Below are 26,933 nucleotides of genomic sequence, written 5' to 3' on the forward strand. Positions count from 1 at the left end.
AGGCCACACCTAGAGTACTGTATACAGGTCTGGAGGCCTCATTTCAAGAAGGATGTAGAGCTGCTGGAACGAGTACAGAGAAGGGCAACAAGATTAGTGAAGGAACAAAGGGGTGCTCTTACGAAGAAAGGCTTAAGTTTTGCAAATTACAGTGTCTGGAGACTAGGCACCAGCGAGGTGATCTGATAGAGGTGTATAAAGCCTTGAATGGTTTAAGCATGCTCAATGCTGATGGGATTCTTCCTCTAGCTCAGAAAAATCACCTGAGAGGGCATAAATTCAAATTGAGGAAAGACAGATGTAGGATAGACGTGCGGAAATTTGCCTTTAGCCAGCGGGTGGTTGGTTGGTGGAACAGACTTCCATCCCTTGTGGTGGAGGTTGATAGCCTAAATAAGTTTAAGGCTCAGCTGGACAGGTATTTTGAACGAACAGAGGGGTGAAGTGGAAGTGGGGTTTTTTTTTTTTTTTTTGGCTGATGCTGCATAAGCTTGCTTTCTTGCATCAAATGCCTCTACTAATGCTAATGCATGTACAGGGTGTCCCATAATGAAATGCACTTTTGTTTTCTTTATAAATCGAAAACAAGTGGTCGGAAGCGCACAGTTATTGCCTACCGTTAGAGCAGTTCTTGGAAATTTAGTAGCAATGGTCACTTCACGGAACCAGAGCAAGCACGTACGTACGTTTTACCAAAACAATAATTCAATCATTACCATTAGACACAGATTTCATGATCACTACAATTTACATGACATTAGTGAAAGTTCAAGTGTAAATCTGATCAAATCATCGGTCAAGAGATTTGAAAAAACTGGTTCAACAATAAATCAATGACCACCAGACCATCCAAGAACTTCAAGAAATGATGAGAATGTGGAGTGCATATACATTTCAATACACAAGAATTCGTGCCAATCAGTTCGGAAGCATGCTGCAGAATTAAGCCTGCCCGGAACATCTGTGCACAGAATATTGAAGAAAGATTTGACTCTGCACCCTTACAAAATCCAATTGGTTCAAGGTTTAAAAGTTTGACTTCATTGCAAGGGTAACTTACGACAGTGAAATGTTCGAAAGATTTTCCGAATTTGGCAACCTCTTGTTCTCTGATGAGGCTCATTTGAATGGACATGTAAACAAACAAAACTGTCATTATTGGAGTGAAAATAATCCAAGACTGAAACACCAGACAGCACTGCATTGTCCTAAAGTTACTGTTTGAGCAATGTTAGCTTCTGGAGTAATTGGCTGGTACTTCTTTGAGAACTCGTGCCGCCACACTGTAATGGTTAATTCTGGATGCTATGTTCGCATGCTGAGAGATTTTCTGACCTCACAACTGCAGGAATTTCCAGGATACAATACCAGGACATGGTTCCAGCAAGATGGGGCAACTTGTCGCACATCAAATGCAACACTACCGGTGGTTCATAAACTGTTTCTAGAAAAACTCATTTCACGTAGAGGTGACATCAACTGGCCTCCAAGAAGTCCTGATTTATTCCCACTTGATTTTTGTTTATGGGATACCTCAAGAGCCATGTTTACTCCAATAATTCAACAACAAGGGAGTAATTAAAAGAAAATATCAGCCACAAAATCGCAAGCATTCCGTCAGCAATGTGTCGGCACATCTTCGAAAATTTGAGGGTTAGGTTTGAAGAGTGTCGTCATCGTGAGGGACGTCATCTCGATGATCTGGTTTTTAGAAAATAAATTCCATTAACTGTAGAATATCTTTCATAAATAAGTTGTTTTTTAAAATGCATATTTTTTTCATTATGATTTTTCAAAAGTGCAATCAATTATGGGACACCCTCTATTACATACTTTTGTGTGTGTGTGTGTGTGTGTGTGTGTGTGTGTGTGTGTGTGTGTGTGTGTGTGTGTGTGTGTGTGTGTGTGTTCCTAAACCTATCTGCATGGCTGTAAAATCCTGAAATAACTCATTGTGGAACCCTGTTCCCACAGCCTGAGATCAGTTAACAACTTTATCTGAAAAGGCCTCTGGTCTGCAACAAGATTAAAATCTAGACCTCTCCAAAAAAAATCATTATATTGCCATGGAGGATGTGACGTTTGTAACTACAAGAACTGTTCAAATTAATTAACAAACTGATATAGAGATTTTTTTTGTGTGCTTATTCCTTACTCTAATCATTGGAAGGCAAACATAGAAATCAGTGACATGTCAGCCGTAACTGATATTGCAACATCTCCAAAATATTTTTGGCACTGTTAAATGTCAGTACTTCTATCTGTTTTATAAAATAACTATTGACTAAACTTTTTAATCTAAAAATGGCCTTTTTTTTGGTGGGGCTTATTTTATACATTTGGTGCATATTATATACCAGGAAATGTGGTCCAAATTAAAAAAAAAAAGTTTATTCAAATTATGGAATTAGTACTTTACTTGTCTCTTATAATTATTCTTTATATATTAGAATAACATCAAAATCAAAAAATATTTATTGAACAAAATATGGAGGTAAACTAAATATGATATCATCATCCTTCGTCAATTACTGATTACCCTTTAAACTTTTATTCTCCTTTTAAATAATAATTCCTATTTTCCATTACAAAGCATGGAAATACTCAAATAAATAGATTACTAAACAGCATATCTGAAACTAACTTCACAGTTAATAAATACCTCAGCACATTATAATTTACTGCACATGCAATTTTACGGTAGGTTTTTCATTTTTGAAATGGTGAATTTCTTGGATGTAATTAAGTTAAGCATCTAAAAAAATACATTTAAATTATGATTAACTTGTTAAAAAAATTTTTCACTTACCAGTCATATGGTCAGAAAATATACACAGATTCTGAGATGAGATGGTACCCGTTTATATAATATAAATACAGTTTATTAATCTTTAGGTGTTTCATTGGATGCAGACTGTCTTAACATCTGTCCAAACATCATCATGATATTGAGTTCGTGCTGTTGTTCTTCTCTCCTCCTCCTTTCTTCAAACTCAATCCACATTTTTTGCATTTCTTTATCTCTTTTGATCTTTTCCTGTTCTAAATTAACAACTCTGTCCATAAATTTCTTGTCAGCTTCAATTTGGTATTTAATAAAACGGTGAGCAGCAGTATCTAACACGTCTTGGAAAGAAGTGTCTCCATCTTCCTGCCGGATTCTTTTAGTTGGAGGCTCATCTTCCTGAACAGTACTCTCAGAAACTGAGAATTTAATTAATAATACAGGTAAATTACCACTGTCATAAAAAAAATAAAAATATCTAAAAAAAATTTTTAAAAAATCTTTAAATCTAATCCTTGCTTGCTTTTGCATGGGTTTAATACCATTACTAGAAAGACAGTATCAATGAAAAAAGGCTTGTAGTGCATTTCTAAAAAATACCTTTAAAAATTTATTTACATGTATTTACTTGCAAACTCAGTTCCATCTATCTACAAATGTTAAAGAAGATATTTTTTTAAATGACAGCAAAAGCATACACTGCCCTATCATTAATATTGGGACACCAGCTTATCTATAAATAACTTTTATTTACAGGAAAACTAATAATGTTAATGTGTGCCTTAACCTTTGTGACCGCCTCTAGTTTATTTTTTGGGAAGTTTTTTCCTGTTTTTTTTTTCTGCCTCACACACCCAGGTATAGACATTTCCCAACATGCTACCACAATGCATAATGCACTGTTGTCCAGAAAGTCTAGATAGACCTCAACATTTGGTGTTTTCCAAAATAACCAATGGTCCCAGTCCAAACCACAAAAAACAGTCCAGACTGTCACACTGACTCCACCAAACTTCATTGTCGGGATGATACAGTCCAGCAGATAGCTTTCTCTAGGCATCCATCATACCCAGGCACAACCCTCATCAGGCTGGTAAGACCATATACCATGATTTGTCACTTCAAAGTACAGCTTTCTATTGGTTTACAGTCCAAGAACAGCAAGCCTCACACCAAGCCAAATAGCATCTCGCATTGGTCAGGGTGATTAGTGGCTTGTGGGCAGCTGCATGATTGTAACCCACATCACATGGTGTCCTGAACACTGTAATGGTGTTGATGAGTTCCAATCATCTCACCGAGGGCCTGTGCACTCCCAACATCGACCTGCATTCCAAGCAGGCAATTCTTTGCTGGGCTTTCCACCAGCTTTGGAGGTTTTTCAGGTCATTTCTTGATGGTTTTAACACACGTCCACTTCCATTTGCAGATCACATCATTAATCATCAACCTAGAAATCTTCATGTTGTTGAAGTGCCATGTAGAGACCAACTGCTTATGTGGCACCCTATTATTATTCAACACCGAGTCTTAAATCCATCAATCACAGCACCTTACATTTGCAATCATTCTACTGTCTCTTCAAAACATATATTTATAGTTGTGTCTGACATGTAGTTCTTGGGTAGAATGTGACCAACTAACAACAAAAGAGTACTGAATATCAGTGATAGTGCAGTGTATATAAAAAAAAAAAGGGTGAAACATTTTTCTTAGCACATGTAGTAGAACCTACACATTGCATCTTTTCCTTTCCTTTTCCTGTTTCTTGTTTTAAGAAAATAAAACTGGTTGAATTTTTGCCATTATAAAAGATTCAACAATGAAGGACAAGCCCTTCCAAGTCTACAACAATCTGTAACCCACTTGAATAAAGAAACTGTAGAAGGTGACCTATTTTTTTAATAAATTTAAAGGGTTATTTTTCCAGAACTAAGCTAAAGTGAATGACCATTAAGCTGATGAAGCCAGTAACATAAAAGGAAACTGCCTGGGGCACACAATTTATCAAACTATAATTATTATCAAAAGCCTGCGATGAACATTAAGAAAAGTTATGCAAGGAAAACAGAGTGGACAAGCAGATATATTATCATGACAAACTAATTTTAAAGAGATAGATGGAGACTAGTGGATGGGTAACTGCTCCTTGCATCAAGAAGTTAGAAACAGAACAATATTCCTTACCTCATTTTTATAAGGATCAACTAACAAGGAAAATTAAGAAGCCATTAGCACATATTGTTCATAATGTATTAATATGGAAAATATTTAAAGGTAACTGTTGTCAAGTGTAAAGAGACAAGTTTATTTTTTCAAAATCTAAGCATTATGTGAATTCTATTCAATAGGCCAGTGAACATTATCCATTCAGCACAAACACTAAGTGGGTAATGTTCACAAGAAGTAATTCTAGAAACTGGCCACCTTTATATATTTAAAGCTTGATCCAAGCCTATGTCAAAGTGGATGACCACTTATGACACTGGTTCGAGCCCGTGACCACCAAATACGGAGGATGCAGAAAGGTCAGGGAATGACCATCGCATATCCCCGGATTTTTAGTTGCTAATGCTCCTAAAAACCAAATAACAAACAAACAAACAAAACAAACTTATGACACCGGTAACGGGGAAGAATATAAATTATTACAACACTGAGCACTATGAAAAGTACAGTAGACTCTTGACTATCCCTGGCTGCAGATTAACCAAGATCTCTATGGCCCATAGAAGTCTAAGTTGGTCTAAATAACAAAAAAAAAAAAAAAAAAAAAAAAAAACATGGAATCTATTACAGGTGTCTGTTTACATTCTGTAATGTTCCTTTAATAACATGCAGTTAGTTTAAACATTTTTCTCTGAGTTTCTTTTTTTAATTTCCATCTATGTGGGCCATCAAGTAAAAAAGAACTATTCTTTCTATTGAACAAAAACATTTGCTCATCAATAAAAAAGATGAGTCTCTACTCCCCAACATGAAACAACAAGCGAATGCTGCTATTGGTGACAAGGCAATGTTTTGAAATTTACATGGTACCATTTACAGGAAATGAAACCAAAGGAAAAAGAGAACTTCACTATTTTCCTTTTTCAAAAAATTTTTGTATAAATTTTGTCAAATCTACAAATTTTCACATTGTAGTAAACTTTTATTAATATGAATGCAGTATTTATGTACAGAAATTTACATTTTTGTTACATTTTATGAGTTTTTCTTTCATTTTGTCTGGGATTCTGATTACCTGGACAAAGTTATTTTCCAATGACTCCACATAACCAGGAGTGTTTGTTTGTTATTTTGGTTTTTAGGAGCATTAGCAACTAAGGCCATATTGCTCCGGGATATGTGGTGGTCATTCCCTGACCTTTCTGCATCCTCCGTATTTGGTGGTGATGGGCTCAAACCCCGGTCTAATCAAGAAGCGTGTGCTACGCACTGCTGCTGCTTCTCACCTGGCTACGGAGGCGCCTTAACCAGGAGTGTACTGTATAAATTAATCTGTAATGAAGCTACTCAGGGATACTTGCTAAGGCTAACTTTGAAAATACATTGGCAAACACAGTAAATGTAATAATGAAGAAATTTTTTGTGTGTGTAAACATTAGAAGGAATGGACCAAACCATATTGGTCCACTGTGGTACAGCTTTAGTTACTAAACAGATAAAGTGCTATCGGTTTAGGGTAATTACCCTAAACTTTACTGATGTTTAGGGTCATTTAGTTAAAAACATCAATTTTTTTTTTTCATTAATAATTCATTTAAGATGATGATGATGCTAATGGCCCAAACACAATAGGTATTGCAAACTAGATGATTGTGTAAAAGACTGAAAGAAAAAATCTCATGCTTGAAATATGAAAATACACAAGGAGCTAAGAGAATTTGTATAAACAGTACTTAAAGCATTTTATGAGTTATACAGATAAGTAAATACTCAAAAACAGAACACAAAACTGTGCAGATGTATATTATTGTAATTTATTTGTGGATTAAAGTGTTTTTTTATATATATAAAGAAATAACTGGTGGGTTGGTGGGGGGGGGGGGGTTGACCTGACATTTTGGGAGCAATCTTAATCCATTCCTCTGAGACTAAGGAAATGGAGAAGAATATAACAATATATCTAAAAACATAGGGAAGGCGTAGTTGCCCATATCAGATTTCAATCCCTTGCAATATTGATTATTACTTACTCTAGGCTATTTAAATTCCATCAAGAAACAGATGGATGAATTTTTGTCTGAAAAATACACATTTAAAATCTGCTGGACCTGAAAGTCTAGGGAATGAAATATAACACTATATAAACAAAGAAGTTTACCTTAACAGTAGTATCTCAAAAGGGGGAAGAATATTACTCCCAATTTGGAATATCTGAGACATAGGTTACCAACTTGTCGCGGAAATGGGAAATATATTGTGCAAATAAGATAGATGGAATAGGACGTAGGACCGGGGTATGTCTGCCAGGGGCAAAAGTTGATAACGTTGTAGAGCAGATATCTTTTAAGGGCACAAAAGGTGATATCGTTGTACAAGTTGGCACTAATGGCATTAAGTGTAGATCTGCAGATTTACTATGCATGTATAGGTCAATGCTGAAAAAAAGTTGCTAGTTAGGTTTAAATTTGAGAGTGTCTGCAATCTTGCCTAGACACGATAGGAGGGAGTATATGATGAGAGCCTTGTCAATCAATTTGGCCCTGGAGAGATTGTGTAGGGCTCATAGGGTAGAAATTTTCTCAGTGTGGTCTGTTTGTTAACAGGAGAGATTGCTTCTACAGGGATGGGATACACTTAAATAGAAGGGATGCAAGAATATCTGCTGATGCTATCGAGGCAATGTTAGGTGGGTTGGGAAACTTCTAGCTTGGGGGGGGGATTCACATACTAACAGATTAACAGTAGCCGCAGGCAGAAGTGAAAATGATTCTTGCACTGCTTCTATTGGAATGAGCAGCAGCCTGGAAAGCAAGTTGCTGGGGATTTCAGGAACTGCTGGGGGGTTCATGAAACAAGTATATACATGTGCTGTGTTGGAGTAACTAAGAGTAAGAATGGGTGCATGTATACTTGCATGTACATCAATGCTAGGAGTATCGTAAATAAATTTGAACTACTGGTTAAGACATCCAAGGCAGATAAGAATGGGTGCATGTATACTTGCATGTACATCAATGCTAGGAGTATAGTAAATAAATTTGAATCGCTGGTTAAGACATCCAAGGCAGATACTGTTGGGATATCAGAAACGTGGTGCCACTCAGATATAAGGGATGCAGAATGGGAATTTGGGAAATACAATATACAGAAAAGATAGGAAGGGAGGAGGGGTTATGCTATTTGTTAAGAAACACACAAAATCAAAGAAAGTGCATCCAGTTAACATATATGGACAGTGTAATGTTGAGTCAGTTTAGTGTGACATAAGCAGCGGGAAAGCAAAAGGGTAGGAGTTTGTTATAGGCCTAATGACTCTGATAAGTACAATGAACAATTATACAGAGAAGTAGAGTGGGCCAGTAAATCAGTGTCTTATAATGGGAGATTTTAACTTCCCAGAGACTGAAACTTCTGGGTTGGTCACTCGCACACTAGCAAGGCTTTTTTCGATTTATTGGACGATTGTTTTCTGCTGCAGCATCTTAGAAAGGCAACAAGAGTGTGTGTGTGTGTGTGTGTGTGTGTGTGTGTGTGTGTGTGTGTGTGTGTGTGTGTGTGTGTGTGTGTTTAGGAGTGCATAAGCTGCTGGGGCTATAGTGCACCTAGTCATAGGAAAAAGCTAAAAAGAAAGTTCAGATGTAACTCATTTTTATTACCAAGATCTTTTAGAATTTTTTTTAGGAAAGAGAAAAATTCATTGATGTTTGCATCCTCGCCAATAATATGTCGTCGTCGTCGTGTCATCGGTTCTCGTAGATTTGTCAAAGAAAACTGGATGGATGTTCTGTCATGTAGATAGTGCGGACATTCAATCAGGAAGTGCTGAACAGTGTGAGCACTGAGGAGGATCCTCTCCTGTCAGTAGATGGAGGTGAATCAGATATGTGTGTCCTGTTCGTGCCCATTCAAGTACCACTTCTTCTCTTCGCACTGCTTTCACGCTGTTTATTATTGGATTTGGGTATGCCATTGCTCTTTCCACTGTACGAGACATGCTGTTTGTATGATGTGATTATAGTCAGAGGATGGGACTGGGGTGGAGGTTAAATCAAAGGTTGTTGGATTTTTGGCAGTTTTGTCAACTAGTTCATTCCCCATTATCCCCAAATGTGCAGGGATCCAACAAAAGGTCACTGATTGGTGACTTTCTTCAATTTTCAGGAGGAGACTTCTGATTTGATTTTAAGATAGGGTGAATCTTGTAAGAAGAGTTTTGCACTTCTGTAATTGAACTCAGTGAGTCCGTGTATAATACGTATTTTACAGAAGGGTAGTGATTCAGGTTTTCTAAGGCTAATTTTATTGCATGGAATTCTGCTGAGAAGCTGATATACTCAGGTGGAAGAGCAGCCGAAATGATTGTGGAAAGAAATACTTCTGCTGCTCCAATGGCTGAATGTGATTTGGAGCCATCAATAAATATTGGCAAAAAATCAGCATATTTTTGAGTATGACTTGCATGGAGTTGTTTCACATTGATTACGGGTAGGTGATTCTTTCCCCACTTGTGAAGAAAAATATCGCAGGTTAGTTTCGGAGGGGGAGTCCCCTGTGGTTGAGAGTAATTCATTACTTCTTGCCTATTGACAATAGGAACATTCCAACTCTGTGTTAATTCAATAAGACATAAACCTGCTGGTCTTATTTTAGCGGGTTTGTTTCTGTAGAGATTTTGCAGTGGTGGATTAAACAGGTATGGCTCAATAGGATGCTGCCAGCAACTTTGTATTCAGGCTGCATACTTAAGAAGCAGTGTTTTTCTGCAGAGGTAAAGAGGAGACTCATTAGCTTCAATGTACAAACTACGAGTAGGATATGTCCTGAAAGCACCAAGTACAATCTGCAATGTGTTATGCTGTATAGGATCCAGCCATCGTAGTGTACTCTTACAGGCAGAATCATAAAGTGGAGCACCATAATCCAATCGGAATCTGATCGATGCTCTATATAACAGCAACAAAGATGTATGGTCTGCTCCCCAAAACAAGGCATATAAAGCTCTTAGTATGTTCAGCTTTTTGAGGCAGGATATATGCACAAATTTAATGTGCTCAAGGAAATTTAAACAAGAGGGAGTAACACTCTTGATCTGATTACCAGCAATGATTATTCATGCATTAAGAATTTACAGATAAAGGAACCACTAGATGGCAGTGATCAGAGTGTACTGATGTGGGATTTACTTAAAGATGTAACTACCATCAGGGGTAAAGGAAAGGGTTTTTTTGCTTTCATAAAAGTGACTATAGTGGTCTCAGAGACTTTTTAGGGATTTTATATAGCAGGACCTACTGATGATGTTACCAGAAGTAAATTTGGAAGCTACTAGGCATTTTGTTCCAACTAAGAAATACTGCTCTAGTTTTAGGCCCAAATGGATGTCAGATGAACTAATAAGACTCATGGCAGAGAAGAAAAATATTTGGGATGCACATAAATTGTCAGGCGACACAGAAGCTTATGGTAGATACAAACTAGTCTGTAATGAAGTCACAAAGGAGTTTTGACAAGGCAGATTAGGAAAAATCTTTGGCAAAGGATGGAAAGAAAAACAGCAAAGACTTCTTTACTTATATAAACTCTAAAAGGAAGGCGATGAATCAGATTGGTACACTTAATATCAATGGCTTGACTGGAGATGATCATTCTCAGATACTGCCGAACTAAATTAGTATTTATCATCTACATTCACACATGAAGAATTATTCAAGGAGGAGAGGGCCAGATGTTTATCAAACTATAACAGGGAGTTAAATGATTTTGTAATTACTGAGAGCAAAGTGGAGCAGAAATTGTTGAAGTTAAACAAAGGCACCTGGGGTTGATGGAATCTATTCAGTTGTATTGAAGGAAGCAGCGAGGGAAGTTACCAAACCCTTAGCCATAATTATGAGAGCATCCTTAGATTCAGTGGAGGTCCTCATGGACTGGAGATGTGCAAATGTATCCCCCAATTCGTAAAGTGGGTTCAAAGGATGACACAAATAATTATAGACCTGTTAGTTTAACTTGTGTTCCAGGGAAAATAATGGAGTCACTGGTTAAAGAAGCATTGCAGGATCATGTAGACAAGACTGCAGTAATAATTCAAACATATCATGGGTTTGTCAAGGGGAAGTCTGGTCTGACCAATTTGATTGGATACCATGATGTGGTCACAAAGGAACTGGATGCAAAAAATAACTTTGATATCATATACTTGGATTTCACGAAAGCTTTTGATACTGTTGCACATGAAAGTCTACCGTACAAATTGGAGCAGTATGGCATTAAGGGCAAGTTGCTACAATGGATAAAAAGATGGTTGAGTAGGAGAACACAGAGTGGTAATCAATGGATACTGCTCTACGTGGACTAATGTTATTAGTGGTGTCCCTCAGGGTTCAGCATTGGGCCCGTTGTTGTTTTGTATATTTATCAATGATATTGATGAAGATATCATCATCATCATCATCATCAGCCATTTTCAATCCACTGCAGGATGAAGGCCTCTCCAGCAACTTTCCAGTTCCTTCTGTTTTGAGCACTGGCCATCCATTTACTACTCAAAAACTCATGAATTTCATCTATCCATCTCCGCCTTTGTCTTCCAGGTTTTCTTCTAGCTCCTCTTGGGTACCATTCTGTTATTTTCTTAGTCCATCTGTCATCATGTCTTCGAGCTATGTGTCCTGCCCAAGACCATTTTAGTTCTTTAGTTTTGATAAGAATGTCCTTTACTTCAGTTTGCTGCCTAATCCATGTGTTTGAAGATATATCAAGATACATGGAAGATATATCCATGTGATGAAGATATATCAAGCTTAATATCAAAGTTTGCAGATGATACACAGGTTGGCAGGGTTGTTAATAACAGTAATGACAGTATGCTGCTGCAACAGGATCTGGAAAGGTTGAGCAGATGGGCTGAGAGGTGGAAAATGAAGTTTAACATTGACAAATGTAAAGTACTGCATATGGGTAGCAGTAACCCCAGAGAAATGTACCAACTATGTGGTGTTACACTCAGGGTAGTGGAGAATGAAAGAGACCTGAGGATAATTGGTGCAGTCAGATATTAAGTTTTCTGAGCAGTGCAGATGGCTCCCAGAGTAGATTAGATCATGGGGTCTTGTCAATGATTTATATAGAAATTTTGCAAGCAGGGATAAGGAGGTGATTATCCCCTTGTTTAAGGCAATGGTCAGGCCATACCTTGAGTACTGCGTACAGGTCTGGAAGCTTCATTTTAGGAAGGATGTAGAGTTGCTAGAACAAGTACAGAGAAGGGCAACAAAGGAGCGCTCTTATGAAGAAAGGCTTAAGCTGCAAATTGCATCTTCTGGAGACTAGATACCTGCGAGGTGATCTGATTGAGGTGTATAAGGCCGTGAATGGATTGAGCAAACTCAATGCTGATGAGATTCTTCTTCTTGCTGAGATTACAAACCTGAGGGGGTATAGATTAAAACTTTGGAAAGACAGTTATAGAATAGATGTGCAGAAGTTTGGCTTTAGCCAGTGGGTAGTTGATTGCTGAAACAAACTTCCATCTGTTGTTGTGGAAGTTGATAGCTTATATAAATTCAAGGCAGAACTAGACTAACATTTGGAATGAATGGATCAGTGAAATTGGAAGGGTTGGGTTTTTTGTTTTTTTTTTTGTTTTGGCTGATGCTGTTTAAGCTTGCTTTCTTGCATCATGTACTTCTACTAATGCTAACTTTTGATTTTCAAGTAACTGTAAGTATGAAAAAATATGAGGGTTTTTTGGCAAAAACTGTCTGCTTTGAGAAGTTTTTTTAAAATTTGCACTAAACTACTATTGTCCACCATCAGGCATCTCTCATATTGTGAAGTTATACTTCATAACTGGGTTGTCACTATTGTACCACCAGGGTACCTACCGACCCACCGTGGAGAGGCCAATGAGCCATGAAACAGTGCTGTCTGGGTGGTAGTGTCCGCTGAGAATAAGTAACATTAGTCTTCTCCATTGGTGAAGTGTGTGTGTGTGTTATTTGGTTTTTAGGAGCATTAGCAACTAAGACCATATTGCTCCGGGGATATGCAGTGGTCATTCCCTGACCTTTCCGCATCCTCCGTATTTGGTAGTCAGGGGCTTGAAAACCCCGGTCTAATCAAGAAGCGTGTGCTACACGCTACTGCTCCTGCCCACCTGGCTAAGGAGACGCGTGCATGTGTGTGTGTGTGTGTGTGTGTGTATTTTTTGCACCACATAAGCTGCTGTGGCTATAATGCCCTTATTCAACGGAAAATGCTAAAAATCAAAATTCAGGCATAATCACTTTATTTTGTTTACAGAGATCTTTTTGAATTTATGATAAATTCCAGTCTTTTTTCAGAAAAGAGAAAAATTCATTGATGTTTGCATCATTGTGAATAATATGTTGTAATATCATCGGTTCTCGAAGATTTGTCTGGGAAAAACAAAACGGATGTTCTGTCCTGTTCATAGTGAGGGCAGTCAATTAGAATATGTTTCACTGTTAGATGTGTTGAACACTGAGGAGGATCTTCTCCTGTGGGTAGATGGAGGTAAGTCAGACATGTATGTCTGATTCATGCCTGTGTGGAGTACCACTTATCTTTGCACTGTTTTGGTGCAAGATCACCAAAGCTTTGGGTCCTGTTTTAACTGATAAAGTTTATTATTGGTTTGGGTCTGCAATAGCTCTTTCTACTGTGCAAGACATGATGTTTGTATGATGTGATTATAGTCAGAGGCTGGAACAGTTTAAATCAAAACTAGAGGTTAAATGAAACATTGATGAATTTTTAGCAGTTTAGTCAGCGAGTTCATTCCCCTTTATCCCTGAATGTGCTGGGATCCAGCAAAAGGTCACTGATCGACGACATTCTTCAATTTGCAATAGGAGGCTTCTGATTTGATCTAGCACCAGGTGAACCTTGTAGGAAGAGTACTGCATTGCTGAAATTGAACTGAGAGAGTCTGTGTATACTATGTAATTTAAATATGGGTATATTCAAGTTTTCTAAAGCTAATTTTATTGCATGAAGTTCTGCAGAGAAGCTGCTATACTCAGGTGGAAGGGCAGCCAAAATGACAGTAGAGTGGGAAATACTGCCACTGCTTCAATGGCTGAATGTTGTTTGGAGCCAATCAGTATATACTGGCAAACAATCAGCATATTTCTGAATATGGCTTGCATGGAGTTGTTTCACATTGAGTGCTGGTAGGTGATTCTTTTCCAATTTATTAAAATAAGTATCACAGTTTAGCTAAGGAGGTGGTTGAGAGTAATTCCATTTCATTAATTGTTGTCTGTTGAAAATAAGAACATTCCAACTCTGTGTTAGTTCAAGAAGACATATGCCTGCTAGTCTTATTTTACTAGCTTTATTTCAATAGAGATTTTGCAGAGGTGTATTAAAGAGGTATGGCTTAATAGGATGCAGACAGCAACCTTGTATTTTGGCTGAATATTTAAGTAGTAGTGTTTTCCTGCAGAGGTAAAGAGGGGGCTCATGAGCTTCAATATATTAGACTATGGTTTGGAGAGTTCCTGAAAACACCAAGTGCAATTCGCTATGCTGCATAGGATCCAGCCAGTGCAGCGTATTCTTCCAGGCAGAATCAGTGGAGCACCATAATCCAAATGGGATCTGATCAATGCTCTATATAAGAGAAGCAAAGGTGTATGGTCTGCTCCCCAAAACAGGGCAGATAACGCTCTTAGTATGCTTAGTTTTCGAGACAGGTAGTGTGTACAAATTTAATGTGCTCAAAGAAATTTAACTTGCTGTCAAGAATTACTCCCAAGTTTGGCTTATGAAGTTCAGGATCTGTATACCATTTATGGTGCTTGCAAAAGTGAATTGCAACAGTTTTCTGCAGTAATAGATGATAGCCATTGAACTCTGCCCACCTTTTGACTATATTCAGGGATATCTGCAGTTGCCATTCAATGGATCATGAGTTCAAAGAATGGCAAGAAATAGAAAGATCATCACCATAAAGGTAGTCTCAACAGTATTTGGAAGTTCTTTTGTGATAGAATCAATTCTAGGGGCAAAAAGGGTTGCACTCAGTACAGACCCTTGTGGTAACTCCTCCTTTCTTTAAAAATCATAGAAAGCTAGTTTTGGTATTGAACTTGGAAAAACTTTTTGGGGAGCACAATGTCTACAGAAAGGATACACAGGGTAGGAAGGTAGGAGGGGTTATGCTATTAGTTAAGAAAATACATAAAATCCAAGGAAGTGAAGCCAGTCGACATTGCTGGACAGTGCAATGTCGAGTCAGTTTGGTGTGACATAAGCATTGGGAGATCAAAATTGAGAGTAGGAGTGTGCTATAGGCCTAATGACTCTGATGAGTATAATAAGAAACTGTACGGGGAAATAGAGTGGGCCAGTAAATCAGAGTAAATGGGAGATTTTAATTTCCCAGATATTGACTGGAATTTGGGGGCTGGTCACTCACACACTAGCAAGGCTTTTGTGGATTTATTGGATGATTGTTTTCTACATCAGCATGTTCGGGAGGCTACTACGGGAGTAATTCTCTTGATTTGATTATCAGCAGTGATTCTTCATGCATGAAGAATCTGCAGATAAATGAACCACTAGGTGGCAGTGATCACAGTGTGCTGAAGTGGGATTTACTCAAAGAGGTAACTACCATTAGGGGTAAAGGGAAGGGTTATTGCTTCCGTAAAGGCGACTACGACGGACCAAGGCAGTATTTAAATTCTATACAGTGGGACCAACTGATGATGTTACCAACAGCAAATTCAAAATGGGAAGCATTCAAAGACCTTATCTTGGAAGCTACTAGGCTTTACATACCAACTAAGAAATATTGTTCAAGGTTTAGGCCAAAATGGATGTCAGATGAACTAATGAGGCATATGGCAGAGAAGTAAAATGCATGGGATACTTAAAAATTAACACATGACACAGAAACCTATGATAGATACAAGTTGATATGCAACCAAGTTACAAAGGAGGTTAGGCAGGCGAAGGCAGATTACGAGAAATCCTTGGCAAGGGATGCAAAGAAAAACAGCAAAGAGTTCTTTACTTATGTAAACTCTAGAAGGGGATGAATCAGATTGGTCCACTTGATATTGATGGGTCAACTGTTGATGATCCTGCTCAGGTAGCTAACAAACTAAATGAATATTTTGCATCGACATTCACACGAGGAGTTATTCAGCGAGGGGAATGCCAGAGGTGTATTCAACTCTAGCAGTAAGCTACAGAATTTTGAAATAACTGAGAGTAAGGTGGAGGAGAGGTTGTTGAAGATAAACACAAGAAAGGCACCCGGGGTGGATGGGGTCTATCCAGTTATATTAAAGGAGGCAGCAGAGGAAGTAAGCAAACCCTTAGCCATAATTATGAGAGCTTCCTTGGACTCAGGGGAGGTACCCATAGACTGGAAATGTGACCCCAATTCACAAAGGAGGATCAAAGGCTGACACAAGTAATTATAGACCTGTGAGCTTAACTTCTGTTCCAGGAAAATTAATGGAGGCACTGGTTAAAGAAGCACTGCAGGATCATTTAGACAAGACTTCAGTTATAGCTCGGAACCAGCATGGTTTTGTTAAGGGGAAGTCTTGCCTGACCAATTTGATTGGATACTATGATGTAGTCACAAAAGAACTGGATGCAGGGAATAGCTTTGATATTATATACTTGGATCTTAGAAAGGCTTTTGATACTGTTGCACATGGAAGACTGCTACACAAATTGGAGCAGTGTGACATTGGAGGCAAATTGCTGCTATGGATAAAGGGGTGGTTGAGGGGGAGAAGACAGAGAGTGGTAATCAATGGACACTGCTCATCGTGGACTAATGTTATTAGTGGAGTCCCTCAGGGCTCAGTGTTGGGTCCATTATTGTTTTCTGTATTTATAAATGATATTGATGATGGTATGTCAAGTTTAATGTTCAAGTTTGCAGACGATACAAAGGTAGGCAGGGTTGTCAAGGACACTACGCTGCTGCAACAGGATCTGGAAAGGTTGAGCAGATGGGCTGAGAGGTGGCAAATGAAGTTTAACATTGACAAATGTAAAGTACTACATATGGGAAACAGCAACCCCAGAGCAACGTATCAACTCTGTGGTACTACACTGACAGTGGTAGAGAATGAAAGGGACTTGGGGGTGGTTGTGCAGGCAGATATGAAGTTCTCTGAGCAGTGCAGACGGGCTGCAAGAGTAGCTCATGGAGTATTGTCAATGATATACAGGAATTTTTCCAGCAGGGATAAGGAGGTGATTATTCCCTTGTATAAGGCAATGGTCAGGCCACACCTAGAGTACTGTATACAGGTCTGGAGGCCTCATTTCAAGAAGGATGTAGAGCTGCTGGAACGAGTACAGAGAAGGGCAACAAGATTATTGAATGGAACAAAGGGGTGCTCTTACGAAGAAAGGCTTAAGTTTTGCAAATTACAGTGTCTGGAGACTAGGCACCAGCGAGGTGATCTGATAGAGGTGTATAAAGCCTTGAATGGTTTGAGCATGCTCAATGCTGATGGGATTCTTCCTCTAGCTCAGAATAATCACCTGAGAGGGCATAAATTCAAATTGAGGAAAGACAGATGTAGGATAGACGTGTGGAAATTTGCCTTTAGCCAGCGGGTGGTTGGTTGGTGGAACAGACTTCCATCCCTTGTGGTGGAGGTTGATAGCCTAAATAGGTTTAAGGCTCAGCTGGACAGGTATTTTGAACGAACAGAGGGGTGAAGTGGAAGTGGTTTTTTTTTTTTTTTTTTTTTTTGGCTGATGCTGCATAAGCTTGCTTTCTTGGATCAAATGCCTCTACTAATGTTGATGCTAATGAACAATTCCGGAGGAAGTTTCTAATGAATATAGGCAGGTTGCCTCATAGACCAAGAGCATGAAGTTCACTGAGAATATCACAACACCAGGTAGTAATCAAATGCCTTCTTTATATCTATGGAAACCATAACAAGGTGTTCAATTTTCATGAAGACTTTGTGAACTGCAGTTTCAGCCTTGCTAATGAGATCTAAGGAGGATCAGTTCTGGCAAAAGCCATGCTGATTATTATTCATTAGATTTGTGTTTCAATTATCTAAACAAGTCGATTATGGATAATTCTTTCAAGTAATTTATCGAGACAAATGGGGAGGGAAATTGGCCTGTAACTGTTAGGACTAGTGTAGGATCTTTTTCCAGGTTTCAAAAAGGCCAGAATTGGCACGATGCCAAGAGGTGGGATAAAGATTTTACCAGAAAAATTCAGTTATAGAAGACCAGGAGTATTTGTAATTTTTTTTCTTCAAGACGTTGTAACATATAATATATTCTATCTGGCCCAGCGGCACTGTTGTGTGTTGTTTTGATAGTGTGTAGAAGTTTAGAATATTGAAACAGTTGGTTATATAGAAGGAATACAGAAGTTCAAAATTTGATGGATTGCTGTTCAGTCACGGTCTTAAATTTTCTGGAAATCCAGAGCTTAAGTTGATGGCACTGAAACTTGGGCAAAGGTTTTGCCCAAAGCATTTGCAATGTCCTCAGGAGCAGAGAGTTCTTGCCCATTCCACGAAAGGATTGGGGAAGGAATGGTTGGAAACTTGCCGGAAATCTGCTTAATTTTCTTCCATATTAATCTGGTGTTAGTGTTTGTGTTCACCTCTGTTTACGGTAGAGGTGAACCAAATCCAGGAATTCTTCTTGGCCTGTCTTTGAATGAGACGTGCTTTTGCCCTTAGCTTCTTATAGTTAACAAGATTAACTGTGGTTGGGGTTCTACGAAATAAATTCCATGCTTTATTTTTTGACTACTTTCTATCTGTCAAACTTCTATCTGTCATTGTGGGAGTTGATAGCGTAAATAAATTCAAGGAGGAACTGGACAAACTTTTAGAGTGAATGATGTGTGAAATTGTTCTTTTTTTTTGGCTGATGCTACATAAGCTCGTAACACTTGCTTTCTTGCATCACAGGCCTCCATTACTACTACTACTACCCTGAAGGACTTATATGCTTGAAGAATAGGATTGATGCCCTCAAAGGATTAAATGAAGGGAACCGAAGAAGCAATCAGTTGTCCAGTACAATGTAAGAGCCCATGCTCCAGCATTAGACAACACAACAGAGATCCCTTGTCCCACAGAATGTAGCTATAGTTGGTCATTCGAGTATTGGAGAAGTGGGAAATATATTGTGCAAAAAGGGAATGTGGAAGAGGACCAGGGTAAGTCTGCTGGGTGCTAAAATTGATAACACTGCATAGCAGCTATCATGTTAGAGGCACTAAAGGATACTGTTGTACACATTGGCAGTAATGATATTAGGAGTAGGTCTGAGAATTTAATTAAAAAATACAGAGAAATGTCAAGAAAAATTTGCAAATTAGTATTACATTTGAAAGTTACCAAGTGACACAATAAGATAGAGTTCATGATGGGAGCCTTATCAATCTATTTGACCTGGAGAGATTGTGCTAGGCTCATGGAGAAGAATTTTTCACAGCACGGTCTGTGCTTGTTACTAGGAGAACCTGTTTTTAAAGGGGTAGGATTCACTTATATAGAAGGGGTGAAAGAATGGTGCTATCAAGGCAATGTTAGGTATGTTGTTGTTATTGTTGTTGGGTTTTTAGGAGCATTAGCAACTAAAGCCATATTGCTCCGGGGATATGCAGTGGTCATTCCCTGACCTTTCCTCATCCTCTGTATTTGGTGGTCACGGGCTCGAACCCAAGTCTCATCAAGAAGCGTGTGCTATGCACTGCTGCTCCTGCCCACCTGGCTACGGAGGCACCGTTAGTTTGGTGAAAAACTGCTAGTTGGGGGGGGGGGGGAATCACAGACTAATAGTTCAACAACAGCAAGCAGATTTAAGTGATTCTTGCATTAATTCTATTGGAACATGCAGCAGCCTGGAAAGCAAAGCATCAGGGATTTCAAGGCTTGCATGAGTCATCATGGAACAAGAAAATACATGGGATGTGTTAGGGTTAGTAAGAGTAAAAACAGGTGCTTGCGTGTACACTAATGCTAGGAGCACAGTAAATAAATTTGATGAATTTGAAATACTGATCAAGTTATCAAAAGCAAACATTGATGGGATATTGAAGACAAGGTTTCACTCGGATATAAGGAATGCAGAAATGGGAAGTACAATGTGTACAGAAAGGAGAACAAACAAGACAGGAGGAGAGGTAATTATGCTCTTAGTTAAGAAGAACATAAAATCTAAGGTAGTGCATCCAGACATTAGTGGCCAGTGCAACGTTGAGTTAGTTTGGTGTGACATAAGCAGTGGAAAAACAAAAGTGTGAATAGGAGTGTATTATAGGCCTAATGAGAGCAATGAATATAATAAGCAACAGTACAGATACATAGAGTGGGCCAGTAAATCAGAACATCTTGTAATGAGGGATTTTAACTTTCCAAATTTTGTCTACAACTTGTGGATTGATCACTCAGTATTCGCATGGGACTTACTTAAAGATATAACTAATGTCAATGGCTAAAGGAAGGGCTTACGCTTTTGGAAAGCAACTACAGTAGTTTCAGACAATTTAAATTCTGTGCAGTGGGACCAACAGAAAATTCTAAATGGGAAGTATTCAGGGAAGTAATCATAAAAGTTACTACACTTTTCACACAAACTAAGAGATACTATTTAAGCCCTAGACCTAAGTGGATGTCAGAAGAAGTGATGAAACTCATAGCAGAGAAGAAAATGCATGGGGTGTATAGGAATTATCAGGTGATCCAGAAGCACCTACAGAAATATAAACTAGTCTGCAATTAAGTGACAAAGGAGCTTAAGAAATGTGAAACAGATTACAAGAAGACTCTGACAAAGAAAGCAAGGTAAAGCAGCAAAGAATTCTTTGCTAATGCATACACTAGAAAGGAGATGATGAACCAAATTAGTCTGCTGGATATCAGTGGTATGGTTTAACTGTTGATGATCCCGCTCAGCTTGCTGAAACACTGAATAAGTATTTTGCATCTGCATTCACACGCAAAATATTTTTTTAGTTATTGGGATGCCAGAAGTTTATCAAATTGTAACAGGGAGCTATATGATTTTGTGATAACTGACAGGAAAGGGAAGAAAAATTGCTGAAGCTAAATGCAAAAAAAGCTACCTGGGATGCACAGGATATTAAGGGAGGAAGCATGGGTGGAAAGCAAACCTTTAGCCATAATTATAAGGGGTCTGGCCCAAAATCCCGACAGTATCTACTATATTGTAAAAATATATGAATATAATTCTATATATTTATTAGTTTTTAGTAAGTAAAAATCTACCTTATTAGATTAATTTTGGAGAATATAAAAAATAACAAAAATTTTAATGACAAATAGCTCTCTCAATTTGAAGATCATGTTTTCTGTTACAGAAACAAACAGTTTTTAAAATACAATAAGCAAATAAAACGACTTTATTAATTTTACTTTATTATATTGCATTTAATTGGTAATTTTTCAAGTTGAATTTTGGTATTTGTATAGGCGTTTGAGCAATAATTATAGGTAGGTATAGCATTGAAATGCTAAAAATAAAAAACTTGAAATAAGACTACTTTCAGAATATGAAAATTTAGAGTAATGTATTTTGGCAGCTGCATAACATTTGTCATAAATATCATTAGCATTACTAAAACTGTAATTATACAGGTATTTATTATTAGCTGTACTTTCATGAATTTCTTGAAAAGTACATTAAGCATGACTATAGGTGCCGGCAAAATATTTTGAAAGGCGTAATGGAAAAAAATATCCCAGGAAAATATATCCCATTTTCTTCTTATTATTATTATAATAATAAGAAAATGGGATTTCTTGTTAAAGATTCTGCAATGAGAGAGGAAAGAATTCTTCTATTTACAACAAAAGTAAATATTCAGTGCCTATCATGTGCTCAATATTGGATTATGGATGGTACATTTAAAACCATGCCCACAATTTTTTTTTTATCAATTATATACAATACATGCATGTGTCAGTAATGAAAACCATAAAATTCTTCCCTTAGTTTGTGTTGATAACGAATGAGTGAAGAAAATTATAAACATTTGTTTCAAGATATGATTGACTTTGCTGAAAAAAATAAAATTGAATTGAGACCACAGGCCATATTAACTGACCTGGAATTAGCTACAATAAATGCCTCCAAAGGTGAGTTCCGTAATGTGCCTAATAAGGTCTGTTTTTTTTTTTTTTTTCCCCCCATCTGGAACAATGTGTTTGGAGAAAAATTCAAACAAGTGACTGGCCTCTCAGTATGGCACCGATGAAAAATTTAGTTTGCTGTTTCAAATTCGCATTTCACCATTATTTCCACCAACATTATGGTGCATATATGATTTTATTCAACTGGGAATTCCACACGCCCAAAACAGTGTTGGGGCTTGGCACAGAAGATAAGTGTATAGTTTGATGATCAATTGAAGGCATATATAGGATCATTGAGGAATTTCAGAAAGAACAGCAACAGGTCAATAACCAGGCTGAATGCATACTTCGTGGTGAATCCTGTCCAAAACGCACGAAGGCCACAGTCAAGAGAGAAACGAAAATAATGACGGTTGTGAACGATCGTGAAAATAGATCTGTGATGGATTACTTTCACAATACTGCACGCAATGTATCTTTATAAATATTATTTTATTTTATGCATGTATACATATATAACATTATCATATACTATTTGCATAACTGCAATCTTCACATGAATTGCAGTTATGCAATTCAAGTGTTCAAATAAAATTTTAATGTTTTTAACAGCCATTTTGATTACATGAAAAACATTTTTTATTGCAAACAGTTTCTGAGATATGGTCTTTAACTTTGTTTTTTTCTAAGAACAGCATTGGATTCATGGGCAGTCCTTATGGACTGGAGATGTGTGAATATACCCCCGAATTCAAAAAGAAGGATCAATGGATAACAAGATTAATTACGACTTGTTAACTTGACTTCTTTATAATGGAGTTGCTGATTAAAGAAGTAATGCAGGACCAACTATGCTGGAATGCAGTTATATGGCAGTCAGAGCATGAATTTGTTAAGAGATGATCATGCTTGACCAATCTATTTGGATATTATGATGCTGTAACACAGTGGTTTTGACCTTTTATTAATAACGGCACCCCTAAGTAATTTATTTTATTTTGTGGCACCCCTACTCAATTTTCTGCCTATTAGATCCAATTCTCTTTCTCTCTGTATATATACCGGGTGGTTATAAAATAAGTTTCCCTATTCAGGAGACCCTATTGAATAGGATAATGGATTGGAAGAGAAATTATCATGCTTGTCTGTGAAAGATCCACGATAGACTAGCAGACTTGACAGCAATTCATAGTGAAAATAAACAGAAATTCACAATTTTTTTATTTTAATCTGAATTTAACAGTTTTACTTGTTTTTTTTTTTTTTTTGGGAAAAAGAAGGAAAAACATTATGATAAAATGGTGAGACAGAAGGGCTCAAATGAAGGGAAAAGGCTAATTCTCCATTGTAAATTCAGAGTTAGCATGTGTGAACATTGTATTCATATAGCTGCAAACTACTGACTCTTCAAATGCTACTTCAAATGGAGATAGGACAGTTGCAAACATGAGGAAAATATTGGGCCAAACGAAAATATCGCAACAAGTGAAAAACGGGAGTTCATCACAAAAAACGAGAAAGGAAAACAAGAGATCTTTCTTAAGTCCATACTGCACTAGAAATTAAACTTCACTGACAAAATATATATTTCATATTAAAACAGAGCCAAAAGATTCTTTACTAGCAGCAAAATGTCCTATATCCCTTACCTAGGACTCTTTACTGTACAAGCAAAAACTTTTTAAACAATTGTTTTCAACTTAACAAAGTTTTTAAAAATTTATTACATTGATTAAAATTTTATTATTTTTTATAAAAAGAAGAAAAACTGAGATTTCATAAAAAGATGAAGAAACTCTTTGTCACCAAGGAATTCTCCTTTGTAAATCCAAAGAGTTAGCAGCTATGCACAGTCAAGACATCAGAGGCTTCAAGAGACTGGCCTGAATAGCAGAAAATCATTTCACTCCAGAACCTCGGGCAGTGAAATCTACTTGCCTGCAGACATCACCTCCAGAGCCTCAATGAGAGTAAAGTTTTGCTCTCCATCCTTTTGTGCTAGGATCTGAGGTACATCATTTCTAGTTCCATCTTTCAGGATGGATGCAAGAACTTTCCTATTTATTAATGCACACCCTTTCTTTTCTGGTATACTCAGATCTCTGCATAAGGACTACAAACAACAATATAGACGACAACGACATCACTCATAAAATTTTCTAATGTTAATCACTAGACATAGGTAACTTACTTTATAAATCAACTAAGTGAAATTATAGTTAATTATAAAAGTAATTAAGTTTATTTAAAAGTTTCTCTGAGAAAAGCAACATTTCATCAAAAGTAACTAAGTTATTTATTTATTTTTTTTAGATCTTATACCATAAAGTAATTTAAAACAAAAGTCTCATGGTACAGGAACTATAGAATATAATTTATTTAAAATTTGGAATAGCAAGCATTTTAAATAAATAGCAATATACAGTAACTCAGCTGTTCAACAATTTGGCATCCATGGGCTACAACAGAAAGAGGTTAAACGGGAACAAATATATTTTTCACTAGGAAAAAAAGTATGTGGACCAGACAGATTTTCAGACACTGATTCCAAATCTGTTTTCCCGTTTTCTTCTAGCATGTCCAATTTTTGTGAGGAGGCTAATTACACAAACATGATGAAAATGATTATAACACTCACATACCTATTCATCTAACCTGCATGAATATAATTGTTATTTATTTATTATTATTGTTCATATTTATGTAATTCATATTTATGTGTAATTCACATAATTCACATTCATATTTATGTAATTGTTTGAATATATCTATATCCTTGTTATTTCATAATTTAATTATAAATTGTTAAAGATAAGATCTGGTGAATCACTGAAACACTTTCATCAACATGCCTTGAAAGTGAAAAAAATTCTGCTATGTGTATTGCTCTTCCCTAACTAAATTACAAAGGTGTATAATCACAATGGATATCTAGAAGATTTCCATTGTGTCAGCATTTCCCAAACTGGGATCCGTAGACCAGTTCCAGGGGGTCCGTGAAATGGACCCTCTGGAACTGGTCAAATTATTCATTCTATGTATAGCATATTAATGATAAATAGTTATTATTATATATTTATGTTAAAATAAGAATAAAGTTGAGTTGTTTTAAACATAAAACTTTGAATTTTCTTTTCAGAAAACCCAGTGTTCACACACACGTGTGTGTGTGTGTGTGTGTGTGTGTGTGTGTGTGTGTGTGTGTGTGTGTGTGTGTGTGTGTGTGTGTGTGTGTGTGTGTGTGTGTGTGTGTGTGTCCACAAACTTTTTTTGATTTCTGAAGGGGCCCGTAGATCTTAGTTGTTTGGGAACCACTGCTCTAGATGATCAAAATAAGACGTGAGCACCATGTTACTTATACCCTTTTTCTGAATGAATTACATGACTGGTTGAAGAAAATGAAAAAAAAAAATCAATGCTATCTGCCATACCCATAACACGGAGGGACCAAAAGACTATGATGGCGATTGTTACTTTTTTTATCATGAATGTGACTCAATTCTCAGTGATGAATATGCACAAGATGGGGGTTTTTTTTTTTTTTTTTTTTTTTTATGAAAACCCCAAACACGAAAGGTATCAAAACCTATAGTACTTAGTACCGTGCATGGGTTGAAGGAGAAGTATGGGGGGGGGATGCTGGAAACTTTGCTCTAGAGACTAAACATAGGTTTCACCACTTCAAGCCTCTAATAAGCAAAGTGGTGGTATTTTATCAGTTGATGAAAGTCATCTACCACCTTTATCTGAACCTGAGACTAGCATTAGCATTAGTAGAGGCATATGATGCAAGAAAGCAAGCTTATTCAGCATCAGCCAAAAAAAAAAAAAAAAAAAAAAAAACAACCACTACTCCCATTTCACCCCTCCATTCTTTTGAAATACCTGTCCAGCTGAGCCTTAAATTTGTTTAGGCTATCAACTTCAACAACAAGCGATGGAAGTCTATTCCACAAACCAACTGCCCGCTGGCTAAAGGCAAATTTCCGCACATCTATCCGACATTCGTCCTTCCTCAATTTGAATTTATGCCCTCCCAGGTGATTATTCTGAGCAAGAGGAAGAATCCCATCGGCATTGAGCATGCTCAAGCCATTCAAAGCCTTATACACCTCTATCAGATCACCTCGCCGATGCCTAGTCTCCAGGCTCTGTAATTTGCAAAACTTAAGCCTTTCTTCGTAAGAGCAACCCTTTGTTCCATTCACTAATCTTGTTGCCCTTCTCTGTACTCGTTCCAGCAGCTCTACATCCTTCTTGAAATGAGGCCTCCAGACCTGTATACAGTACTCAAGGTGTGGCCTGACCAATGCCTTATACAAGGGAATAATCACATCCCTGTCCCTGCTAGAAAAATTCCTGTATATCATTGACAAGACACCATGAGCTACTCTTGCAGCTCGTCTGCACTGCTCAGAGAACTTCATATCTGCCTGCACAATTACCCCCAGGTCCTTTTCATTCTCTACCACTGTCAGCGTAGTACCACAGAATCGATACGTTGATCTGGGGTTACTGTTTCCCATATGTAGTACTTTACATTTGTCAATGTTAAACTTCATTTGCCACCTCTCAGCCCATCTGCTCAACCTTTCCAGATCCTGTTGCAGCAGCATAGTATCAGTAGTGTCCTTAACAACCCTGCCAACCTTTGTATCGTCTGCAAACTTGGACATTAAGCCTGATACACCATCATCAATATCATTTATAAATACAGAAAACAACAATGGACCCAACACTGAACCCTGAGGAACTCCAGTAATAACATTAGTCCACATTGAGCAGTGTCCATTGATTACCATTCTCTGTCTTCTGCCACTCAACCATCCCTT

General features: G+C 37.5%; 1 protein-coding gene across 2 annotated transcripts in view; it reads right to left on the reverse strand.

The window, feature by feature from the left end:
- LOC150085862 (uncharacterized) overlaps positions 1-26,933 on the reverse strand; it is a 140,882-nt gene that overhangs the window by 73,663 nt on the left and 40,286 nt on the right. For both annotated transcript variants that reach the window (XM_090374276.1, XM_090374275.1), the window contains exon 3: positions 2,810-3,204. In XM_090374276.1, the coding sequence (XP_090230402.1) occupies positions 2,885-3,204 (320 nt within the window). In that variant the 3' untranslated portion in view covers positions 2,810-2,884. The remainder of the gene's footprint in view (positions 1-2,809; positions 3,205-26,933) is intronic.

This window comes from Mastigoproctus giganteus, chromosome 5, assembly GCF_048544385.1.
Source record: "Mastigoproctus giganteus isolate SK-2022 chromosome 5, ASM4854438v1, whole genome shotgun sequence".
NCBI classification, from domain to species: Eukaryota; Metazoa; Arthropoda; class Arachnida; order Uropygi; family Thelyphonidae; genus Mastigoproctus; species Mastigoproctus giganteus.